The sequence below is a fragment of the Coregonus clupeaformis genome, chromosome 5, assembly GCF_020615455.1.
Source record: "Coregonus clupeaformis isolate EN_2021a chromosome 5, ASM2061545v1, whole genome shotgun sequence".
NCBI classification, from domain to species: domain Eukaryota; kingdom Metazoa; phylum Chordata; class Actinopteri; order Salmoniformes; family Salmonidae; genus Coregonus; species Coregonus clupeaformis.
This window is the reverse complement of record NC_059196.1, coordinates 10,052,475-10,076,882: the sequence shown is the minus strand read 5'-3', so window position 1 is coordinate 10,076,882 and position 24,408 is coordinate 10,052,475. Positions and strand designations below refer to the sequence as shown.

The window sequence follows — 24,408 nt, the reverse complement described above, 5'->3', positions numbered from 1 at the left end:
TGCCTTTCTCTCACCGGACACCTCTGATCTCCAGCCCCATGGGCACCCCCAAAACTAACACATACTGTATAACTTTCTCCACTGATACCACACATTCCTTCATCTCATGCCCTCCGGCACACTTCTCACATCTAGGCATCTCCCTCCTACACACTGCTGCAACATGCCCATAAACTTGACACCTAAAACACCGTAGTGTTGTCGGAACAAAAACTCTCACGGGACAACTGACACTTCCTACCTTGACATAATCTGGTATAGACTCAACATGACAGACAATGTCTACGTCTCGCCAAACGAAGGGCATCGCAGACACCGGGAATCTTCTATTTCAATTGCTCCCCCTCAACACTTAATGCAACCCCGTTATCACTCCTTTCAACAGCACCCTGATCCGAAGAGCAAAGCAAGTCACAATTCTTGTCCCTAATCGTGTAATCCGGAGTGCCCGCTCCCTCTGGGCGGAGGAAACACAATAAATCATCACGAGTCCACTCCGAGTTACCTTCACCAACCTCTTCTCCACTCAACCTGACACCACATATGGATCAGCCAAAATGCAAGGATCCATTCTCTCTATAAATCTCACTCCCACTGGGCCAGAATCATCCTTATCATCCTGGGGACGAGGCCTGAACTCGGCGGTCCTCACCGCAGGTACTTCATCCTCACTCTCGCCAGGTTCCATCTCTGAACTACTGGAGCATGTATCCCTCTTTTTGCACTTGACGCCAACCTCCCTCACCACACTGCTTTCCTCGACACTCAACTTCTTCTCAGCAGTCATCACTGCACCTGCCACCACAGTTAAATCATCCTCACTCTCGTCACGTTCAATTTACTCCTCCAGCTCTTCCAAAAGTTCTATGAGATCTTCCATTCCATATTCACTCAAAACATATTCCACTTTTCTCCTTTTTTTCTTGTCCACCATCTTCTCCTTCACCAGATCTTCCAGAAGGATTGTGCAATCCCCCACTCCATATTTATTCATAATATGTTTTACTTTCTTCCTCTTTTTCTTGTCCGTCATTTTACCGCCTGTCTCAGCTCATCACCATCCCTCCCTGCCTCTTCGATAGAGGACTTATCTTTATATCTGTGCCATTATAGCGTCTATGATAGCATGGAAAGGAAAGGGGATACCTAGTCAGTTACACAACTGAATGCATTCAACCGAAATGTGTCTTCCGCATTTAACCCAACCACTCTGAATCAGAGAGGTGCGAGGGGCTGCCTTAATCGACATCCAGGGCAGCGCCATTGAGGCTATCTCCATTTTAAAGTATTCAATTTTCTTCTTCTTGATTGGCTGATTGCTCCCAACTCATAGGAATCACCACCCAGTTGACTACTTTGAATGATGGAAGCCCTCAATGGCAATGTCCATGCTAAAACGGGTTATATCCATCTAATCTATCTCTGGCTTGAACACGTTTTTGTAAAGAGAAAAAAACTAGAAATAGGCTAAATAGAAAGTAGCTAGCTCTCCAGTCTTGACCCTTTCTTTTATTGCTCAATGACAATGGTCTCGATAGAAGACAGTGGTCAGCTGCGCACATTTTACTTATAAATTGTCAATGTACAAAAAAGGCCATTCTTAGTAAGTTGGCTCATTTTCCTAGTGAAATGAACTTTAAATCGATAAAACACCTTAATAAGAAAATCAACAAATAGGGCTGTTTTCAAACGGTTACTGTGTGACCAAGAACACATTTGCAAGTAGCATTTTTAGCTGTTCGTGAACGCAGCCAAAGCGCACGGAAGTTAAATGAAATTCCGTGGCGTGACGTCAGAAGGGCACCGGCAGTCGGCACAATTTACACTAATTTAAATAATAATATGCCCTTTTCATCCCTGTTTACAAGGAATTAGCTATATTCTCATGGATTGCAGGTCGGGAATAATTGTCACTGACAAAGACAATACTCGCTGATCATTACTGCCACTCTAAGACGTCGAGAGAGAGAATAATTTCCAGGTGAGAGACTTGGCTAATTAGCTAGCACTCTTTCATAACATTCATACCTCAGTGATAATATTCCGCGCAGTGAGGCATGCGCCGTTTTTACAGCCAACCCGGAACGCCCTGATTGGTTTACTCACGCGCCTTTCTGCACCTCGGAGCTCTACCATTGGAGAATACATCTCATATATCAAAGGGTTTCATTACAAATAACGTGTGCCTCACCATCAGCAGCCACACCCATTGAACCTGTAGATTAGAAGCTAATATAATGTAATGTTATGTCTTAGCTATTCCTTTCTAATGGCAGGTTGACAGTTCCTGCAATATAAATTATGGGAGTTCATTCATTAAATTAACTGTAAATAACTGCATAATATGATGTTGCTGCCTGTCAGAGCTTCTATAGCTGCTGTACTATATGTTTGCATTATCCAGTGGGTCAACTCTTGTCTTGTCCTATAAAACCTAAAGGTTGCCAGCTTTGAATGGGATCAGATTAAAACAGAAAAATCTATCCTTTTCATATCGGTGCTTTCCACATACATACAGTACATGTCAATTTCATAACCATTTGGAAAATACCTAAACAAATGATCTTTCTAAAGTCCATCACTACCCCTCCCTGCTCATAATAACTGACACAATGAATCGGCACTCTTGACTTATCAGCTAGGACCAGGGAAATGGGTGTGTAGGAAGTTAAGAGGCATAGTTGTTCAGTATCTGTAGGGCTAGGCTATATGACTTGCCCCTGCTCCCCACATAGACACAGCAGGCTTTCACAGCTCTACAGACGACACAAAGTGCTGCTCTGCGTGGAGAAGCTAAGGTTTACTGAGAACTATGGAGGGACCTTATAAGTACATCAGGGTAAGAGGAAAGCAATTTAAGCAGAGTTTATATATATTTTGTTATATGGAGCAGTTAAATGTGGCTTACAGTGAAAGGAGTTGACATAATACGAAGGGAATAACTGCCATGAACTGCAACTACAAGTAGAAGTTTAAAAACTCCATTATTGGAAAAATGGCTGTTGTAATGTATTGCTTTCATGTTTTTCCAACAGGATGGGAATGGGAAAGTTAGCCGGGTCATACGAATTGGAACCCGAAAGAGCCAGGTAAGATATCTTTGGTGGTTGAGTGGAACCAAATAGCTTCTTTTTTTTTTTTTTTCAGGTAATGTCATTTCACACTAACTATTTTTCCAGTGTCAGTGAAACTACTGTAGAGTTAAACTTTTGAATGGCGAAACAGCTTAAGCTTTTGAATGGGGGGCACAGAGCGTGGCAACTCCTTATCAGATAAGGTTCCCCTCTCTGTTCCCTCAGATACAGCAGTCAGGGACTTCTGCACCTCCTGCAACAGATATAGTTTGTTCACTGCTTCACTAATGTCTAGCCTTTTGCTACAGCCTCTTATGCTCATGTCCCACTGATTTGGTGACGCACGGCTGAATATTTGCTTCTTGAATATTATATTCAATATTATCCAAGAAGTGAACTAGCTAGAAACCAACCATCCAAAATGCAGACACACAAATTATGTCATCCAAATTGAATTGATTTCTGTTAATTTGTTGACCTCAGCTGGCTCGTATTCAGACGGACAGCATTGCAGAAAAGCTGAAGGGACTGTACCCCGATGTCCACTTAGAAATAGGTGAGTCCAGGTGTCCCGCAATACACTATTATAAAAAAAGGTGCTATCTAGAACCTAAAAGGGTTCTTTGGCGGTCCGCATAGGAGAACCCTTTGAAGAACCCTTTTGTGTTCCATGTAGAAGCCTTTCCACAGAGGACTCTACTTGGAAACCAAAATAGTTCTACTTAGAACCCAGAAGGGTTCTATCTGGAACCAATAAGGGTTCTCCTATGGGGACAGCCGAAGAACCCTTTTGGAACCATTTTTTCTAAGAGTGTATGAAAAAAAGGTTTTATACAGGTAACTGCCAAAATAATGGAAACACTTGAGTAAATGAAGGACACAAAGTACAATGAAAGCAGGTGCTTCCACATATATGTGTTTCCTGAGTTAATTAAGCAATTAACATCCCATCATGCTTAGGGTCATGTATAAAAAGGCTGGGCAGGCCATTATTTAGGCAATTTTTGGGCTTCCATGGCTATGCCGCCATAGGATAACAGTGCCCCCATCCACAGGGCAGAGTGGTCACTGAATGGTTTGATGAGCATGAATACGATGTAAACCATATGCCATGGCCGTCTCAGTCACCAGATCTCATCCCAATCTAAGAGTTATGGGAGATTCTGGAGCGGCGCTTGAGACAGCGTTTTATACCACCATCAACAAAACACTAAATTATGGAATTTCTTGTGGAAGAATTACATTGACATTTTAGTCATTTAGCAGACGCTCTTATCCAGAGCGACTTACAGGAGCAATTAGGGTTAAGTGCCTTGCTTAAGGGCACATCGACAGATTTTTCACCTAGTCGGCTCGGGGATTAGAACCAGCGACCTTTCGGTTACTGGCACAACGCTCTTACCCACTAAGCTACCTGCCGCCCCAAGAATGGTGTTGCATCCCTCCAATAGAGTTCCAGACACTTGTAGAATCTATGCCAAGGTGCATAAAGCTGTTCTGGCTCGTGCTGGCCCAACACCCTATTAAGACACTTTATGTTGGTGTTTCCTTTATTTTTTGCAGTTACCTGTATGTTCTGTTACTTATAGTGCAGTAATCTATGACTATGGAGATGCATCACCAATAAGATATGTACAATACATTAATTAAATGACTATATCACTTTCAATATGTCCTTGTCTTTCTGTTTCAGTTGGCATGACAACAACAGGGGACAAAATCCTTGACACAGCATTATCAAAGGTAAATCTGTTTATATACTAAAGCGTGCCTCATGAGAACTAAATTGTTCCCAAATTGTTCATTTTACTGGACTCAGTAGTGTGCAAAAAACACTGGCATGAGAATATACAGTATTTTCTCCATTGTGTACATATAAACTTATGGTCTGAACTGAAAATGTTATGGGGTTAACAGTTAGTAACCTATTTGCTTTCTAAATGCAGATTGGAGAGAAGAGCCTTTTCACCAAAGAACTGGAGACTGCTCTGGAGAGGAACGAGTAAGTCTAATTTTGTCACCGGGAGCTGGCATTTCAGCTGGATCCACTTGTCAGGCTTGGGTGTTGTCAAGAAAAATGTTGTTGTCAAAAAAATTGTGATTATAGTGGTCTCTTGTGTGTGAATAAGCCTTGTAATAGACAGTCGCTAGTGAAGGTCTACACAACCCTTGTACAGGCTTCACATTTTGCTGCCTTAAAATGTAATCACAAATGGGAATACATTTGATTTATTTCCTATCGATCTACACAACCTACTCCAAATTTTCAATGTTAAAGAAATATAATAGAAAATGTTCAAAATTAATTTAATGTATTGATTGCGTATGTCTTCACACCCCAGAGTTAACACTTGTTGGATGCACCTTTGGTAGCCATTACAGCTGTGAATCATTTTGAATACGATTCTACCAACTTTGCACAACTCTAAGGGCAACATTTATTAATTGTTTTTGTCAAAATGGCTCAAGCTCAGTAAATTTGGGTGGGAGTCATTGATGGACAGCAATATTCAAACCTTGTCTCTGATTTTCAAGCAAATTCAAGTCAGGACTGAGGCTGGACCACTCATGAATACTCACCTCTTGAAAAGCCATTCTGGTGTGTCTTTGACAAAAAATTGTGTGTTTGTCCCGCTGAAGAATTAAACTCTATCCCTTGGTTAGCTTTTCAGAAGACTGAGGCGGGTCTTCCTCTAACTTTTTACCTGGGCTTTGCTCCTTTCATATTTTATTTTATCCTGACAAACTCCCCAGTCCCTGCCGGTGACAAGCATACCCATAACATGATGCTGCCACCACAATGCTTGACTCTGTGTTGTGTTTGTATTGGATTTGACCCAAGCCTGTAGTTTTTAATTTAGGCCAAAAAGTCCATTTCTTTGCAGTGTTATCTTGCAGTATTACTTCACAGCCTTGTTGCAAACAGAATGGATGATTTGGAGTGGCTTTTCTAAAATAGGCTTCATTATTTTCACTTTGTCATACAGGTTAGTAATGTGGAGTGAATACAATGTTGTTAATCATATGTGTTTTCGAGTATTGTGGTGGCAGCATCAGGTTATGGGTATGCTTGTCACCGGCAGGGACTGGGGAGTTTTTCAGGATAAAAAAAATATGAAAGGGGCCTCCTGAGTGGAGCAGCGGTCTAAGGCACTGCATCACAGTGCTAGAGGCGTCACTACAGACCTGGGTTCGATCCTGGGCTGTATCACAACCGGCCGTGATCGGGAGTCCCATAGGGCGGAGCACAATTGACCCAGCATCGTCCGGGTAGGGGAGGGTTTGGCCGGGGGGCTTTACTTGGCTCATCGCGCTCTTGCGACTCCGTGTGGTGGGCCGGGTGCCTGCAGGATGACCTCGGTCGTCAGGTGAACAGCGTTTCCTCCGACACATTGGTGCGGCTGGCTACCTGGTTAAGCGGGCGGGTGTTAAGAAGCGCGGTTTGGCGGGTCATGTTTTGGAGGACGCATGACTCGACCTTCACCTCCCAAGCCCGTTGGGGAGTTGCAGCGATGAGACAAGATCGAAAAAGGGGGTAAAATAGAAAAAGTATATTCATATATGAAAGGAGAAAAGCCCACATATAAAGTTACACGAAACCCTGCCTCAGGCTTCTGAATACCTAAACCTGGAATAGAGTTTTATTTTTCAGCGGGACAGTACACAAATTGTAATGCCAAGCACACATCAGAATGGCTTTACAATAGGTGTTGAGTGTTCCTGAATGGTCCAGTCTCGGTCCTGACTTAAATCTGCTTGAAAATCTGAGACAAGGTTTGAATATTAATGTCCATCAATGACTCCCAACCAAATGTACTGAGCTTGAGACATTTTGACAAAATCTATGGCTACATGTTGCCCTTAGAGTTTTGCAAAGTTTGTAGAATCTGATTCAAATTGTTTCACAGCTGTAATGACTACCAAAGGTGCTTCCACCAAGTATTAACTCTGGGCTGTAAAGACATACGCAATCAAGACATCTTTGTTTTTTACTTTTCATTAATTTGGAAAATATTCTATAACTTTCTTTCACTTCGGAAATGTGGAGTTGGTTGTGTAGATCAGTAGGAAAAAAATCGAATTTAATCAATTTTCATTTAAAGGCAGCAAAATGTGGAGACTGTGCAAGGGGTGAGTAGACACTCACTAGGCACTGTACATTCAAGCTGTAGGCTACATTACTATCAGCCCTAATCTGGAAAGCTACTGCTGTTGACGTACTTCCTTTATTACAATGTAATGGCATACATGTTGAGTAGCTTCAAAACTTCAGACAAAACCATTGATGTCTTCAAGACTTTGATCTGTGCAGGTGTTTATGTCCAGAGTCTTCACTCTGAAGTGTTGCTAAATAAATGACTCTGTTGTGTTGTGTCTCCTATAGGGTAGACTTGGTGGTCCACTCTTTGAAGGACTTGCCCACAACTCTACCTCCTGGCTTTACCATAGGAGCTGTGCTAAAGTAAGTCGACACAATAGTGCCTCTGTAAGGATCCACAGAGAAATCAAACACACTGTCCTAATTCATATGGGACTCTTTTGTTGGTGTTCAAACCTTTGAACATACTGATTTGGTGTGAAACACTATCAGTTTTACTCACATATTGTAATATATTTAAATATCTTTCTTTCAAAGTTTTTACAGGTTCCTACACATAGATTTAATTGATAATGTAGATTTGAAATCATGATCTAGCTAGCCAGCTATGTGTATATACATTTATTTTGAATACTCCAAGCGCACTAGAGTGAATCACTATCTGAATATGGACTATTGAAGTAGGATTGTCTCACCACTACTGTGGAATGAAGTAGCCTCCGATATTTTCATGGTAAATCGTTTTTTTGCTTCCTATTCTTTTAAGGCGGGAGAACCCCCATGACGCAGTGGTCTTGCATCCCAAAAACATGGGAAAATCCCTCGACACCCTGCCCGACAAGAGGTACGAAACACAGTTGAATTTTACTCATGACATTGTTTGAAGATTATTTTCCATTCTGTTTCAAAGGAGTGGCTCGACATTGATCTTGATGGGTTTTCTTCATAGTGTGATAGGCACAAGTTCCCTGCGACGGGCTGCTCAGCTAAAGAAAAGATTCCCCCACCTGGAGTTTAAAGATATTGTATCCTTTCTCTCACTGCTACTTTCTCTCACTGCCACTCACAGTATAGCGAAAGATCAAAACAGAATCTTTATTTCGAATCTGATGCACATCATATCAGTAATGAATACATCTATAGAGAGTTGTGAGTTTGTTTCCTTAGTGTGTTTTTTCCAGCGAGGAAACCTCAACACAAGGTTGAAGAAGCTGGATGAAAAGGACGACTTCTCTGCCATTATTCTGGCTGCAGCTGGACTCTGTCGCATGGGCTGGGAGAGCCGAGTCAGCCAGGTAGCTACATCCAACACTCCACATTACAACACTTTGTCCATACCATAGAGATAAATCAAAATTAATCTTAATTCATCAAGATTCAATTGTATGTGTTTTTTAGACAAAATGTAAGCCTACTGTATACGGTGCCTTCGGAAAGTATTCAGACCCCTTTACTTTTTCCACATTTTGTTACGTTACAGCCTTATTCAGATTTTTTATTTATTTTTAATCTCAGCAATCTACACAGAATACCCAATGCGAAAACAGGTTTTTAGAAATGTGTGTAAATTCATTGAAAATAAAAAACGGAAATACCTTATTTACATAAGTATTCAGACCCTATGCTATGAGACTCGAAATTGAGCTCAGGTGCATCCTGTTTCCATTGATCATCCTTGAGATGTTTTTACAACTTGATTGGAGTCCACCTGTGGTAAATTCAATTGATTGGACATGATTTGGAAAGGCACACACCTGTCTATATTCTGGTCCCACAGTTGACAGTGCATGTCAGAGTAAAAACCAAGCCATGAGGTCGAAGGAATTGTCCGTAGAGCTCCGAGACAGGATTGTGTCGAGGCACAGATCTGGGAAAGGGTACCAAAACATTTCTGCAGCATTGAAGGTCGCCAAGAACACAGTGGCCTCCATCATCCTTAAATGGAAGAAGTTTGTAACCACCAAGACTCTTCCAGGTGCTGGCCAAACTGAGCAATCGGGGGAGTAGGGCCTTGGTCAGGGAGGTGACCAAGAACCCGATGGTCACTCTGACAGAGCTCCAGAGTTCCTCTGTGAAGATGGGAGAACCTTCCAGAAGAACAACCATCTCTGCAGCACTTCACCAATCAGGCCTTTATGGTAGAGTGGCCGGACGGAAGCCACTCCTCAGTAAAAAGCACATGACAGCCCGCTTGGAGTTTGCCAGGAGGCACCTAAAGGACTCAGACCATGAGAAACAAGATTATCTGGTCTGATGAAACCAAGATTGAACTCTTTGGCCTGAATGCAAAGCGTCACGTCTGGAGGAAACCTGGCACCATCCCTACGGTGAAGCATGGTGGTGGCAGCATCATGCTGTGGGGATGATTTTCAGTGGCAAGGACTGGGAGACTAGTCAGGATCGAGGGAAGATGAATGGAGCAAAGTACAGAGAGATCCTTGATGAAAACCTGCTCCAGAGCGCTCAGGACCTCAGACTGGGGCGAAGGTTCACCTTCCAACAGGACAACGACCCTAAGCACACAGCCAAGACAACGCAGAAGTGGCTTCGGGACAAGTCTCTGAATGTCCTTGAGTGGCCCAGCCAAAGCCCGGACTTGAACCCGATCAAACATCTCTGGAGAGACCTGAAAATAGCTGTGCAGCGACACTCCCCATCCAACCTGACAGAGCTTGAGAGAATCTGCAGAGAGGAATGGGAGAAACTCCCCAAATACGCGTGCCAAGCTTGTAGCGTCATACCCAAGAAGACTCAAGGCTGTAATCACTGCCAAAGGTGTTTCAACAAAGTACTGAGTAAAGGGTCTGAATACTTATGTAAATGTGGTATTTCAGTTAAATAAATAAACATTTTGCTAAAAAACAGTTTTTGCTTCGTCATTATGGGGTATTGTGTGTAGATTTGATGAGGGGAAAAAAAACAATTTTATCAATTTTTGAATAATGCTGTAATGTAACAAATAGTGGAAAAAGTGAAGGGCTCTGAATATTTTCCAAATGCACTGTATCTTTAATTTGTGTCTTTGCATTTGCAGATCCTGGGCCCTGAGGACTGTATGTACGCTGTTGGACAGGTGGGTAGATGTATTTTATGAAGGAAACATTGGCAACTTTAACTCTTATACCTGTGGTCCTTATTCCATTGTGTAATAACAAAAAATGCTAAACAGTTGTTAAAACTGAATATTTTACCCTGAAAGGGTATATCAGAGTTAATAACCCATTATCACCAGGCCTTCGGCCAAGACCCCTTTTGGCACTGTATACAGTGGTGAAAAAAAGTATTTAGTCAGCCACCAATTGTGCAAGTTCTCCCACTTAAAAAGATGAGAGAGGCCTGTAATTTTCATCATAGGTACACGTCAACTATGACAGACAAATTGAGAATTTTTTTCTCCAGAAAATCACATTGTAGGATTTTTAATGAATTTATTTGCAAATTATGGTGGATAATAAGTATTTGGTCACCTACAAACAAGCAAGATTTCTGGCTCTCACAGACCTGTAACTTCTTCTTTAAGAGGCTCCTCTGTCCTCCACTCGTTACCTGTATTAATGGCACCTGTTTGAACTTGTTATCAGTATAAAAGACACCTGTCCACAACCTCAAACAGTCACACTCCAAACTCCACTATGGCCAAGATCAAAGAGCTGTCAAAGGACACCAGAAACAAAATTGTAGACCTGCACCAGGCTGGGAAGACTGAATCTGCAATAGGTAAGCAGCTTGGTTTGAAGAAATCAACTGTGGGAGCAATTATTAGGAAATGGAAGACATACAAGACCACTGATAATCTCCCTCGATCTGGGGCTCCACGCAAGATCTCACCCCGTGGGGTCAAAATGATCACAAAAAATCCCAGAACCACACGGGGGGACCTAGTGAATGACCTGCAGAGAGCTGGGACCAAAGTAACAAAGCCTACCATCAGTAACACACTACGCCGCCAGGGACTCAAATCCTGCAGTGCCAGACGTGTCCCCCTGCTTAAGCCAGTACATGTCCAGGCCCGTCTGAAGTTTGCTAGAGTGCATTTGGATGGTCCAGAAGAGAATTGGGAGAATGTCATATGGTCAGATGAAACCAAAATAGAACTTTTTGGTAAAAACTCAACTCGTCGTGTTTGGAGGACAAAGAATGCTGAGTTGCATCCAAAGAACACCATACCTACTGTGAAGCATGGGGGTGGAAACATCATGCTTTGGGGCTGTTTTTCTGCAAAGGGACCAGGACGACTGATCCGTGTAAAGGAAAGAATGAATGGGGCCATGTACCGTGAGATTTTGAGTGAAAACCTCCTTCCATCAGCAAGGACATTGAAGATGAAACGTGGCTGGGTCTTTCAGCATGACAATGATCCCAAACACACCGCCCGGGCAACGAAGGAGTGGCTTCGTAAGAAGCATTTCAAGGTCCTGGAGTGGCCTAGCCAGTCTCCAGATCTCAACCCCATAGAAAATCTTTGGAGGGAGTTGAAAGTCCGTGTTGCCCAGCGACAGCCTCAAAACATCACTGCTCTAGAGGAGATCTGTGTCACACCCTGGCTATGGGACTCTAGTTGTTGAGCCAGGGTGTGTTTGTTCTATGTGGTGTGTTTCTATGTTGGGGGTTCTAGTTCGTCTATTTCTATGTTTTGCCTGAGTGACTCCCAATCAGAGGCAACGAGTGTCAGCTGTTGGCTGGTTGTCTCTGATTGGGAGCCATATTTAAACTGTCTGTTTTCCCTTTGTGTTTGTGGGTTTTTGTTCCGTGTTCGGTCATTGTCACCGTGGACTTCACGAGTCGTTTCTTGTTTTGTATCTTGTTTACACGTTAACTATTAAAGTATGTTTGTTCATCACGCTGCGCATTGGTCTCTCCCTGACGATCGTGACAGAAAAACCCACCAAAACTGGACCAAGCAGCGTGAAGAGGAGAGAGGAAGGACTTGGGATCGATGGAGTAGGGGTCTCGGCTGGGCTAAGCCGAGTGAAGAGCAGAGAGGGTGGACTTGGGAACAGTGGAGGAAGAGTCTCGACTGGGTCAAGCCTAATGAAGAGCAGAATGGCTGGAGTTGGAGGCAGAAGAGCGAGAGTTGGGCGAAAACTATAGAGGCCTGGCCCACGGGGAGGAGAGACCCCCAGAAATTTTTTAGGGGGGGGCTCACGACGTCGGGGCAGCAGGAGGCCGCGATAGAGCGGTCCAGCGGGTTGGCAGAGGAGGCCGCCATGTTAAGGGGGCCACTGGTCACTAAGGGGAAGGAAAGTGTGGAGGCACGGCGAGAGGTACTGGGGTGTGTTACCAGTCCGGTCCGGCCCGTTCCTGATCCCCGCGTAGGGCCAGAGGTGTGTGTCCCCAGTGCGGTCCGGTCTGTTCCTGTTCCTCGCATCGAGCCTGTGGTGCGCGTCGCCAGCCCGGTCCGGCCCGTTCCTGCTCCCCGCACCAAGTCAGTGGTGCGCTTTGTCAGTCCGGCACGGCCCGTGCCTGCTCCCCGCACCAAGCCTACGGTGTGCGTCGCCAGCCCGGCCCGGCCTGTTCCTGCCCCTCGCACCAAGCCTACGGTGCGCATCGCCAGCCCGGTAAGGCCCGTTGCTGCTCCACGCACCAAGCCTACGGTGCGCGTCGCCAGCCCGGCCCGGCTTGTTCCTGCCACTCGCACCAAGTCTACGGTGCGCATCGCCAGCCCGGCCCGGCCTGTTCCTGCCACTCGCACCAAGTCTACGGTGCGAGTCGTAAGCCTGGTCCAGCCCGTTCCTGCTACTCGCACCAAGCCAGGGGTGCGAGTCGTCAGCCTGGTCCAGCCCGTGCCTGCCACTCGCACCAAGCCAGGGGTGCGAGTCGTCAGCCTGGTCCAGCCCATTCCTGCCACTCGCACCAAGCCAGGGGTGCGAGTCGTCAGCCTGGTCCAGCCCGTTCCGGCCACTCGCACCAAGCCAGGGGTGCGAGTCGTCAGTCCAGTGAGGCCCGTTGCTGCTCCACGCACCAGGCCAGGGGTGCGTATCGTCAGCCAGGTCCGGTCCTTTCCTGCCTCACGCACCAAGCCAGGGGTGCGCGTCGTCTGTCCGGCACAACCCGTGCCTGGGTCACGGTGCCTAACCAGGTACCGGTCAACGGCTCCACTACGGAGTTGAAGCTAACCGCTCCTGCTACGTCCAGTCCAGCTCTAGCCAGCGGGGCCAGACCGGACCAGGGGCGCTATGGGGGGTTTGTTGGAGGGTGGTGGGCAAGCCCGGAGCCAGAACCGCCGCCGAGGAGGTATGCCCACCCAGCCCTCCCCTGTTTTGCTCTTTTTGAGGCGCGGTCGCAGTCCGCTATGGGACTCTAGTTGTTGAGCCAGGGTGTGTGTGTTCTATGTGGTGTGTTTCTATGTTGGGGGTTCTAGTTCGTCTATTTCTATGTTTTGCCTGAGTGACTCCCAATCAGAGGCAACGAGTGTCAGCTGTTGGCTGGTTGTCTCTGATTGGGAGCCATATTTAAACTGTCTGTTTTCCCTTTGTGTTTGTGGGTTTTTGTTCCGTGTTCGGTCATTGTCACCGTGGACTTCACGAGTCGTTTCTTGTTTTGTATCTTGTTTACACGTTAACTATTAAAGTATGTTTGTTCATCACGCTGTGCATTGGTCTCTCCCTGACGATCGTGACAATCTGCATGGAGGAATGGGCCAAAATACCAGCAACAGTGTGTGAAAACCTTGTGAAGACTTACAGAAAACGTTTGACCTGTGTCATTGCCAACAAAGGGTATATAACAAAGTATTGAGAAACGTTTGTTATTGACCAAATACTTATTTTCCACCATAATTTGCAAATAAATTCATAAAAAATCCTACAATGTGATTTTCTGGATTTTTTTTCCTCATTTTGTCTGTCATAGTTGACGTGTACCTATGATGAAAATTACAGGCCTCTCTCATCTTTTTAAGTGGGAGAACTTGCACAATTGGTGGCTGACTAAATACTTTTTTTCCCCACTGTATGTGAGGATTAGAATTTTCAGCGTGGTCTTAACTGACTGAGGGTCCATTGCTTGGCTGTGTTCCAGGGGGCACTTGCCATTGAGGTGCGGGCCAGAGACAAGGACATCCTGGAGATGGTGTCTGTTCTGCACGACCCCAACACGGTCCTGCGCTGTATAGCAGAGCGAGCCTTCCTCAGACGACTGGCAAGTCTCACTCTGTCTCCTAGATGTTTTATTATAGTGTGTCCACTGTATCTGTGAATTGTTGGCTGCTAGTGCATTGTCGATGCTACTTAATATAGATACTCATACAGGACCAGTTTCCCAGACACAGATTAGCCTAGGCCTTGTCCTGGACTAAAAAGCATGCTCAATGGAGAATCACCATTGAAATGACTTTTTAGTCTAGGGCGAGACTTAATCTTTGTCTTGGAAACCGGCCTTTGAGGTACTATTGCAAGTGAAAGTAGAAGACGTTACAGTACAAAAATAAAAATAATGTTAGGCTTTATAACTATGTCACATAAACAGTACTTAAAGGGGCAATCCGGAATTGAAACAATCACAAAGCATCCACCCCACCTTTATTTTGGTAAAAGGCTGAGGGATGTGTCTGGAGAAATGTAACCACTCACAAATTCGTAGACAGAGCTATGAATGCAAGGACTGACCATCTAAGATTTAAAAATGATAGTTTTAAGCATGTTTGGAGGCAAGCTTATATTTTGTGTTCTGATGGGGTACGACAGTTGAACTAAGCTCATGAGGCATTTATAAATTATATTCCTCGAGAATCAATGGGTATAAATCATTTCAGTATACCAGTACATCACTGAGGCCGAGCACCCTGCCATTCAGGATCTCTATACCAGGCGGTGTTAGAGGAAGACCCTAAAACTTCATGCATCCAGCCACCCAAGTCATAAACTGTTCTCTCTGCTACCGCACGGCAAATGGTACCGATGCACCAAGTCTGGAACCAACAGGACCCTGAACAGCTTCTACCCCCAAGCCATAAGACTGCTAAATAAACTGAACAAAAATATAAACGCAACATGTGATGTGTTGGTCCCATGTTTCATGAGCTGAAAAAAAAATCCCTGAAATTTTCCATATGCACAAAACGCTTATTTAGCTCAAATTTTGTGCACAAATTTGTTTACATCCCTGTTAGTGAGCATTTCTCGTTTGCCAAGATAATCCATCCACAGTATGATCATTATACAGGTGCACCTTGTGCTGGGGACAGTAAAAGGCCAATTTAAAATGTGCGGTTTTGTCACACAACACAATGCCACAGATGTCTCAAGTTTTGAGGGAGCGTGCAATTGGCATGCTGACTGCAGGAATGTCCACCAGAGCTGTTGCCAGATAATTTAATGTTAATTTCCCTACCATAAGCTGCCTCTAATGTTGTTTTAGAGAATTTGGCAGTACGTCCTACCGGCCTCACAACCGCAGACCACGTGTAACCACGCCAGCCCAGGACCTCCACATTCTGATTGGCTGGGCCTGGCTCCCCAGTGGGTGGGCCTGGCTGCCAAGTGGGTGGGCCTATGCCCTGCAAGGCCCACCCATAGCTGCACCCCTGTGCAGTCATGTAAAATTCATACATTAGGGCCTAATGAATTTATTTAAATTGACTGATATCCTTATATGAACTGTAACTCAGTAAAATCTTTGAAATTGTTGCATGTTACATTTATATTTATGTTCAGTATAGTTAGTTAAATAGTTAACCAATAGCTACCTGGACTATCTGCTTTGACCCTTTTTTTGGCTCATAACATACGCTGCTGCTGCTGTTTATTATCTGTCCTGTTGAATAATCACTTTATTCCTAGTTAAACAGTATGTACATATCTACCTCAATTACCTCATACCCCTGCACATCGACTCGGTACTGGTACCAAGTGTATATAGCCAAGTTATCATTACTCATTGTGTATTTATTATTACTTTTATTATTACGTGGTATTACTTTTCTATTATTTCTCTATTTTATTTTCTCTGCATTGTTGGGAATGGCCCATAAGTCAGCATTTCACTGTTAGTCTACACCTATTGTTTACGAAGCATGTGACGAATACCATTTAATTTTATTGTATTAATTTATCATAAAAAAAATTATGCAGCAACTGCAGATTACCCCCTTTAACCAATTGTCTATATTTTCTTGTATGTCCCATTATATTTGACTGTCTACACTCCAGTGTAATCACTTTCGCTTGTTGTAGGAGGGGGGTTGCAGTGTACCAGTTGCTGTCCACACTGAAGTCAAGGATTCTCAGGTAAGGGCTTATGACATTTGCTAACGTGTGCCTGTGTGTCATTGCATATCCATGGTTGCGTACCTGCGTGTATGTTTTTGTAACTGTTGTGTTCTATTAACCCCAGCTCTACCTGACGGGTGCAGTGTACAGCCTGGATGGTTCAGACAGTCTCAAGGAGACCATGCAGACCGGCATTGCTTCAGACAATAAGGTCAGACTACTGATTTCTAACTCCCAGTCAGAACACAAGTGAACTCTTCTCATTAAACATATCAGCTCACCAAGGGGCTCCCTTCTCAGGGCATATTTATTTGGTTTATTTAAATAGTTTTTCCTCTGTGGTAGGTGGAAGAGCAAGTGGATGAGGGGGTCCAGCGCGCTGGCATCACAGCGAACAAAATGCCAGGCCCGGCCCAGGATGCTTCTGAGAAGCTTGGTCTAGACCTGGCCAATCTACTGCTGAGTAAAGGGGCTAAGGAGATCCTTACCGTGGCCAGGCAGCTCAACGATGCACAATAAACTCACTCTATGTGCCCCCAGCTGGGTCTGGAGGTGTAACCTGCACTCACCGGTAGTCCACACTAATATTAAAGCTCACACATGGCTGACTGAGGACTCATGATATTGAATAGCACTGTCAGCACCACCAGACCTGGGTTTGAATAGTATGTGTTTTTATTCAGAGTTTGATTGAGCCTGCTTGGAGTGCCAGAACATTAATGTACAGGTAACTGCCAAAATAATGGAAACATTTGAGTAAATGAGGGATACAAAGTACACTGCTCAAAAAAATAAAGGGAACACTAAAATAACACATCCTAGATCTGAATGAATGAAATAATCTTATTAAATACGTTTTTCTTTACATAGTTGAATGTGCTGACAACAAAATCACACAAAAAGTATCAATGGAAATCAAATGTATCAACCCATGGAGGTCTGGATTTGGAGTCACCCTCAAAATTAAAGTGGAAAACCACACTACAGGCTGATCCAACTTTGATGTAATGTCCTTAAAACAAGTCAAAATGAGGCTCAGTAGTGTGTGTGGCCTCCACGTGCCTGTATGACCTCCCTACAACGCCTGGGCATGCTCCTGATGAGGTGGCGGATGGTCTCCTGAGGGATCTCCTCCCAGACCTGGACTAAAGCATCCGCCAACTCCTGGACAGTCTGTGGTGCAACGTGGCGTTGGTGGATGGCGCGAGACATGATGTCCCAGATGTGCTCAGTCCATAGCATCAATGCCTTCCTCTTGCAGGAACTGCTGACACACTCCAGCCACATGAGGTCTAGCATTGTCTTGCATTAGGAGGAACCCTGGGCCAACCGCACCAGTATATGGTCTCACAAGGGGTCTGAGGATCTCATCTCGGTACCTAATGGCAGTCAGGCTACCTCTGGCGAGCACATGGAGGGCTGTGCGGCCCCCCAAAGAAATGCCACCCCACACCATGACTGACCCACCGCCAAACCGGTCATGCTGATGGATGTTGCAGGCAGCAGAACGTTCTCCACGGCGTCTCCAGACTCTGTCACGTCTGTCACATGTGCTCAGTGTGAACCTGCTTTCATCTGTGAAGAGCACAGGGCGCCAGTGGCAAATTTGCCAATCTTGGTGTTCTCTGGCAAATGCCAAACGTCCTGCATGGTGTTGGGCTGCAAGCACAACCCCCACCTGTGGACATCGGGCCCTCATACCACCCTCATGGAGTCTGTTTCTGACCGTTTGAGCAGACACATGCACATTTGTGGCCTTCTGGAGGTAATTTTGCAGGGCTCTGGCAGTGCTCCTCCTGCTCCTCCTTGCACAAAGGCGGAGGTAGCAGTCCTGCTGCTGGGTTGTTGCCCTCCTACGGCCTCCTCCACGTCTCCTGATGTACTGGCCTGTCTCCTGGTAGCGCCTCCATGCTCTGGACACTACGCTGACAGACACAGCAAACCTTCTTGCCACAGCTCGCATTGATGTGCCATCCTGGATGAGCTGCACTACCTGAGCCACTTGTGTGGGTTGTAGACTCCGTCTCATGCTACCACTAGAGTGAAAGCACCGCCAGCATTCAAAAGTGACCAAAACATCAGCATAGGAACTGAGAAGTGGTCTGTAGTCACCACCTGCAAAACCACTCCTTTATTGGGGGTGTCTTGCTAATTGCCTATAATTTCCACCTGTTGTCTATTCCATTTGCACAACAGCATGTGAAATGTATTGTCAATCAGTGTTGCTTCCTAAGTGGACAGTTTGATTTCACAGAAGTGTGATTGACTTGGAGTTACATTGTGTTGTTTAAGTGTTCCCTTAATTTTTTTGAGCGGTGTATATTAATATTAAAACTGTTGCTTCCGCAGACGTTTGGTTCCTGAGTTAATTAAGCAATTAGTATCCCATCATGCTTAGGGTCATGTATAAAAATACTGGGCAGGCCATAGGATCACATTTTGGCAGTTACCTGTACACACATATTGAGGGACTCTATTTCTAACTGTTGTTGGGATCATGCTACCTCTTTCATCAACAGAGCTCTGATAATCTTGTTTGATGAATGACGTGTGTGACATATTAGTTAAACAGACCCAGAACATGCAAACTACAGTGACAAACTCTAGCTTATGAGTACTATCAGACCGAGCCCAAGGCCACCGGTCTATAACACCAGAGCGACTTTTATTATTATTATTATTATTACGTATATATATTTTTATTTCCCTTCATTGATGGAACACTATGTCAAGACAATAAGGAAAGCACTGCATATAAACGGACGATAAACACTGGATGCGGTACAAAAACTAAACTAAATGTTGGATACCTGTGACATTTTCCTTTCAATGTGTTCACATAACTTTAATGTGTTTTGATCCTGGGAGGATTTCTATTGCTTACTTGTTTTGCTATACCAATTTTTAAGAATTTAAAGCAGCGTAAAATAACACCCAACAAATGTGATCTGCATACTTCAAAACAGGGCCTGTATTCATAAATGTCTCAGAGTAGGAGAGTTGATCAGGTACCAGAGGTGTGGACTCGAGTCATGTGACTTGGACTCGAGTCAGACTCGAGTCATGAATTTGATGACTTCAGACTCGACTCGACAAAATGTACAAAGACTTGCAACTCGACTTGGACTTTAACATCAATGACTCGTGACTTGACTTGGACTTGCGCCTTATGACTCGAGAAGACTTGCTACGAGGACTTGTAATGACTTGCAAAGGCTTGCTAAGAGGACTTGAAATGACTCAAAACTAAAATGTAGGACTTTGGACTCGACTTGAGACTTGATGGCTTTGACTTTTGACTCGACTTGGGACTTGCCTCATCTTTGACTCGACTTGACTCGGGACTCGAGGGCAAAGACTTGAGACTTACTTGTGACTTGCATAACAATGACTTTGTCCCACCTCTGTCAGGTACCCGCTGGCCATGTAATCTTATTCATTATGGCAAATCTGATCCTAGATCAGCACTCCTATTCTGAGACGCTTTATGAATACGGGCCCAGGTTTGGTATGTTCACTGTGTGTACTTGATCCAGCCTACTACTCAACGACTTCAGAATTGAACAAGTATTCCATAACCATCCCACTAGATATGGCTCATATGGTAACTATACAGTTGAAGTCGGAAGTTTACATACACCTTAGCCAAATACATTTAAACTCAGTTTTTCACAATTCCTGACATTTAATCCTAGTAAAAATGCCCTGTCATAGGTCAGTTAGGATCACCACTTTATTTTAAGAATGTGAAATGTCAGAATAATAGTAGAGAGAATTATTTATTTCAGATTTGATTTCTTTCATCACATTCCCAGTGGGTCAGAAGTTTACATACACTCAAATAGTATTTGGTAGCATTGCCTTTAAATTGTAGCAAAGCATCCCCACAGCATGATGCTGCCACCCCCGTGCTTCACAGTTGGGATGGTGTTCGTTGGCTTGCAAGTTACCCCCTTTTTCCTCCAAACATAACGATGGTCATTATGGCCAAACAGTTCTATTTTTGTTTCATCAGACCAGAGGACATTTCTCCAAAAAGTACGATCTTTGTCCCCATGTGCAGTTGCAAACTGTAGTCTGGCTTTTTTATGGTGGTTTTGGAGCAGTGGCTTCTTCCTTGCTGAGCGGCCTTTCAGGTTATGTCGATATAGGACTCGTTTTACTGTGGATATAGATGCTTTTGTACCTGTTTCCTCCAGCATCTTCACAAGGTCCTTTGCTGTTGTTCTGGGATTGATTCGCACTTTTCGCACCAAAGTACGTTCATCTCTAGGAGACAGAGCGCGTCTCCTTCCTGAGCGGTATGATGGCTGCATGGTCCCATGGTGTTTATACTTGCGTACTATTGTTTGTACAGATGAATGTGGTACCTTCAGGCGTTTGGAAATTGCTCCCAAGGATGAACCAGACTTGTGGAGGTCTACAATTGTTTTTCTGAGGTCTTGGCTGATGTCTTTTGATTTTCCCATGATGTCAAGCAAAGAGGCACTGAGTTTGAAGGTAGGCCTTGAAATACATCCACAGGTACACCTCCAATTGACTCAAATGATGTAAATTAGCCTATCAGAAGCTTTGAAAGCCATGACATCATTTTCTGGAATTTTCCAAGCTGTTTAAAGGCACAGTCAACTTAGTGTATGTAAACTTCTGACCCACTGGAATTGTGATACAGTGAATTATAAGTGAAATAATATGTCTGTAAACAATTGTTGGAAAAATGACTTGTGTCATGCACAAAGTAGATGGCCCAAACGACTTGCCAAAACTATAGTTTGTTAACAAGAAATTTGTGGAGGGGTTGAAAAACGAGTTTTAATGACCCCAACCTAAGTGTATGTAAACTTCCGACTTCAACTGTATGTGTGTATTATGAAGGAAATAGAGAAATGAATTGAATGTAATATCGTTGTAGTCTACCTTTTAGATATTTTGTGGCATTTGTTAACAAACCTTATGCAGTTTTGTGTCTTACTTTAGTTTCTGTCTATATGGCTGCTGTGTGTACAGCTTTGCTTACAACCTAATACAACCTTATTACCTTGAACTATAAATATGCCTTTTCCCTTGTACCCCTGGAGCCTGCACAGGTTTTCCTGAGTGTCGCCCCATTGTGACCCCTTTGACTTATATTTTGCAGAATTCATTATGTAACATATGTTGCATTATGTTATATTAAGTGGCGTTATGTTGTTTGACTATCGATACTTGAAAGGTAGAAAGAGTGTGGTTGTGCCATATTCCTGTTTTGCAGGTTTCTGCTTTCCGCTGTAGTGCTCAGACATTTTAAGAAGATTCTGGTCAAAGGATACTTGCCATACCATCTGTTCATTCATTATTGCAGCAATCATCATGACATGACAGAATGTGGAAATGTAATGCAATCTGAAAGCGTCATGCTTTGCTTTGTCACTTTCATTAATTCTGTGTCATATAAAAGGAGCCAGCCTCAATTAAAGCCACTTGTTACTCTCTAGCTTGTACATTGAAAGTATTTGATTTGATTCGTAGTTTATTATCCAACCAATGTTTGGTCGAACAGCAGAGTTTTCAGAAAAGTATTTTCATTTTCTTCATCCTCATCCTCTTCGTTCTTCTCGGTCTTAAAGGGGCAATCTGCAGGTGCTTCATCCATTTTGGGACTTAATTAATTAAATGTAGCCATTGACTCTTGAAGAATATAACTTATAAATGCCTCATGAGCTTAGTTCAACTGTCGTACCCCATCAGAACCCAAAATATAAGCTTGTTATAACTCCAATGTTTATAAACAAAGTAAATGTAAACAAACATGCCTCAAAATATGGTTAAAACTATCATTGTAATATCATGGATGGTCAGTCCTTGCATCCATAGCTCTTTCTGTGATTTTGAGAGTGGTTACATTTCTCCAGCCCTATCCCTCAGCTTTTTACCGAAACGGGTGGGGAAACCACATCTTTATTGTTTCAACATCTGATTGAAGCTTTAAAGGGAAAGTTCAGTATTTTACAAATTAATGTTAGATGGTTGGTTCCTCACCCTGAAAGCGATCTGGCCTAGGAGAAACTAATCCATGTTTCAGTTTTCTTTAAATAGCAACTACAAACTTCAGCTAACTTTGGTCACCGAAGCTAAAAATCAACAGAAGTGGTGGGGGCTACCACAGCAGGTTCATCCCGTCTGTCCATCAGACAATGGAAACGCCTTGTTCACATTGGCAGTTTGAAGTGACTCAAATCATATTTTCGTGTATATCTGATTCGAATCTGTTATTTTTCCTGCAGTCTGAACATGGAATCAGATATTTCAAGCCACATTTCAAACCACCTTTGTAGGTGGTCTGAAATCTGATTCCTGGCCATGCGAGTTGTGTCTGAATGGTCAAATCTGATTTATTTGCCCTTAAGTTGTTTTTAGACTGCATGTTATTTGCCATATCTTGCTGCTTGCTAGCTAATCTGTTGACAGTTTGACAAGAACATGTGGTAGCTAACTAGCTTGTTAATTGTTTACAAACAAATTACTGAATATGCTAGAAAGCTAAACAGCTAACTAGCTAGCTAGTTGACTGCTGTGGCTAGCCAAAAAGGACTTGTTTTGAAACATGGATCATCTTATCCTTTGAGGATGGCTCCTTGTCGGATCCATTTGTACGAGTCTTCGGTCATATAGGCTGGTGGCAATGTCGGTCATATGACATGTAGTTCCTCACCATCAGCTTGATGGGATATATAGATCAGCTATTTGAAGCAATATAGTTAGTTTACAAAGTATATACTGAATACAATACATTAACAAAAGTGTGTGGACACCTGCTCGTCGAACATCTCATTCCAAAATCATGGGCATTCATATGGAGTTGGTCCCCCCCTTTGCTGCTATAACACCCTCCACTCTTCTGGGAAGGCTTTCCACTAGATGTTGGAACATTGCTGCGAGGACTTGCTTTCATTCAGCCACAAGAGCATTAGTGAGGTCGGGCACTGATATTGGGCGATTAGGCCTGGCTTGCAGTTGGCGTTCCAATTCATCCCAAAGGTGTTCGATGGGGTTGAGGTCAGGGCTCTGTGCAGGCCAGTCTAGTTCTTCCCCACCGATCTCGACAAACCATTTCTGTATGGACCTCGCTTTGTGCACGGGAGCATTGTCATGCTGAAACAGGAAATGGCCTTCCCCAAACTGTTGCCACAAAGTTGGAAGTACAGAATCGTCTAGAAAGTCATTGTACGCTGTAGCTTTAAGATTTCCCTTCACTGGAACTAAGGGGCCTAGCCCGAACCATGAAATACAGCCCCAGACCATTATTCCTGCTCCACCAAATTATACAATTGGCACTATGCATTGGGGAAGGTAGCGTTCTCCTGGCATCTGCCAATCCCAGATTCGTCCGTTGGACTGCCAGTGTCACGATTCTCTAAAGCAGAACCCAGAAGCAGACCAGGACAAGGTGAGTAGAACGAAGGTGAGTATTTATTTACAGATTCAAATGTGGAAGCAGAATAATCCAGGAGACAGAGCGGGCAGCGGAGGTGAGTTGGTGGGAGTGAATAGGCAGATCCAATGATGTCACAGAAGCCACCGACGACCAGGCAGGGGTGGGGTGAATGTTCTGGGAGAATTACTGTATGCAGAGTAAACGAAGGTATGTACACGGCAAGCAAAAAGTACAAAACAACAAAACTAACTCTAGTAACTTTGAGGCTGATACGCTAACACAACATACTGTTCATGGCTAACGATCCGGCAGGGAATGGATGTCAGGTCAGAGCTTATGAAGTGGAGAGGTGATGATCAGGACCAGGTGTGCAGATAGCTGATGAGATGCAGGTGCAGGTAATAGAGAGATCTCCCGCCTAGCTTCATCGCCTGGCAACCAGACAGGGTGTGTTCAGGAACCTCAGGAAACAGACTTCAGAACAGAAAACAGGCAACACAGGCAGAAACAGGCTCAGGAAGCGGGATTCATGACAGTACCCCCTCCGACGAATGCCACCGGGCGGACTACCCGGAGCGCCAGGATGGAGGCGGTAGAAGTCACGAAGGAGGT

General features: G+C 44.1%; 1 protein-coding gene across 2 annotated transcripts; it reads left to right on the top strand.

The window, feature by feature from the left end:
• Positions 1-1,794: 1,794 nt before the first annotated feature.
• On the top strand, positions 1,795-17,143 carry LOC121567061 (porphobilinogen deaminase-like). Of its 2 annotated transcripts, XM_041877004.2 has the most exons (15): positions 1,795-1,981; positions 2,736-2,839; positions 3,036-3,089; positions 3,558-3,630; positions 4,768-4,817; positions 5,021-5,076; positions 7,459-7,536; positions 7,940-8,017; positions 8,123-8,198; positions 8,355-8,468; positions 10,208-10,246; positions 14,194-14,313; positions 16,347-16,400; positions 16,507-16,593; positions 16,728-17,143. In XM_041877004.2, the coding sequence occupies exons 2-15, from the start codon at positions 2,813-2,815 to the stop codon at positions 16,899-16,901; spliced, it is 1,080 nt and encodes a 359-aa protein (XP_041732938.1). In that variant the 5' UTR covers positions 1,795-1,981; positions 2,736-2,812; the 3' UTR covers positions 16,902-17,143. The 2 variants fall into 2 exon arrangements, with proteins under 2 accessions (XP_041732938.1, XP_041732937.1); XM_041877003.2 differs by lacking the exon at positions 1,795-1,981 and having other exon boundaries at positions 2,700-2,839.
• Positions 17,144-24,408: the final 7,265 nt, after the last annotated feature.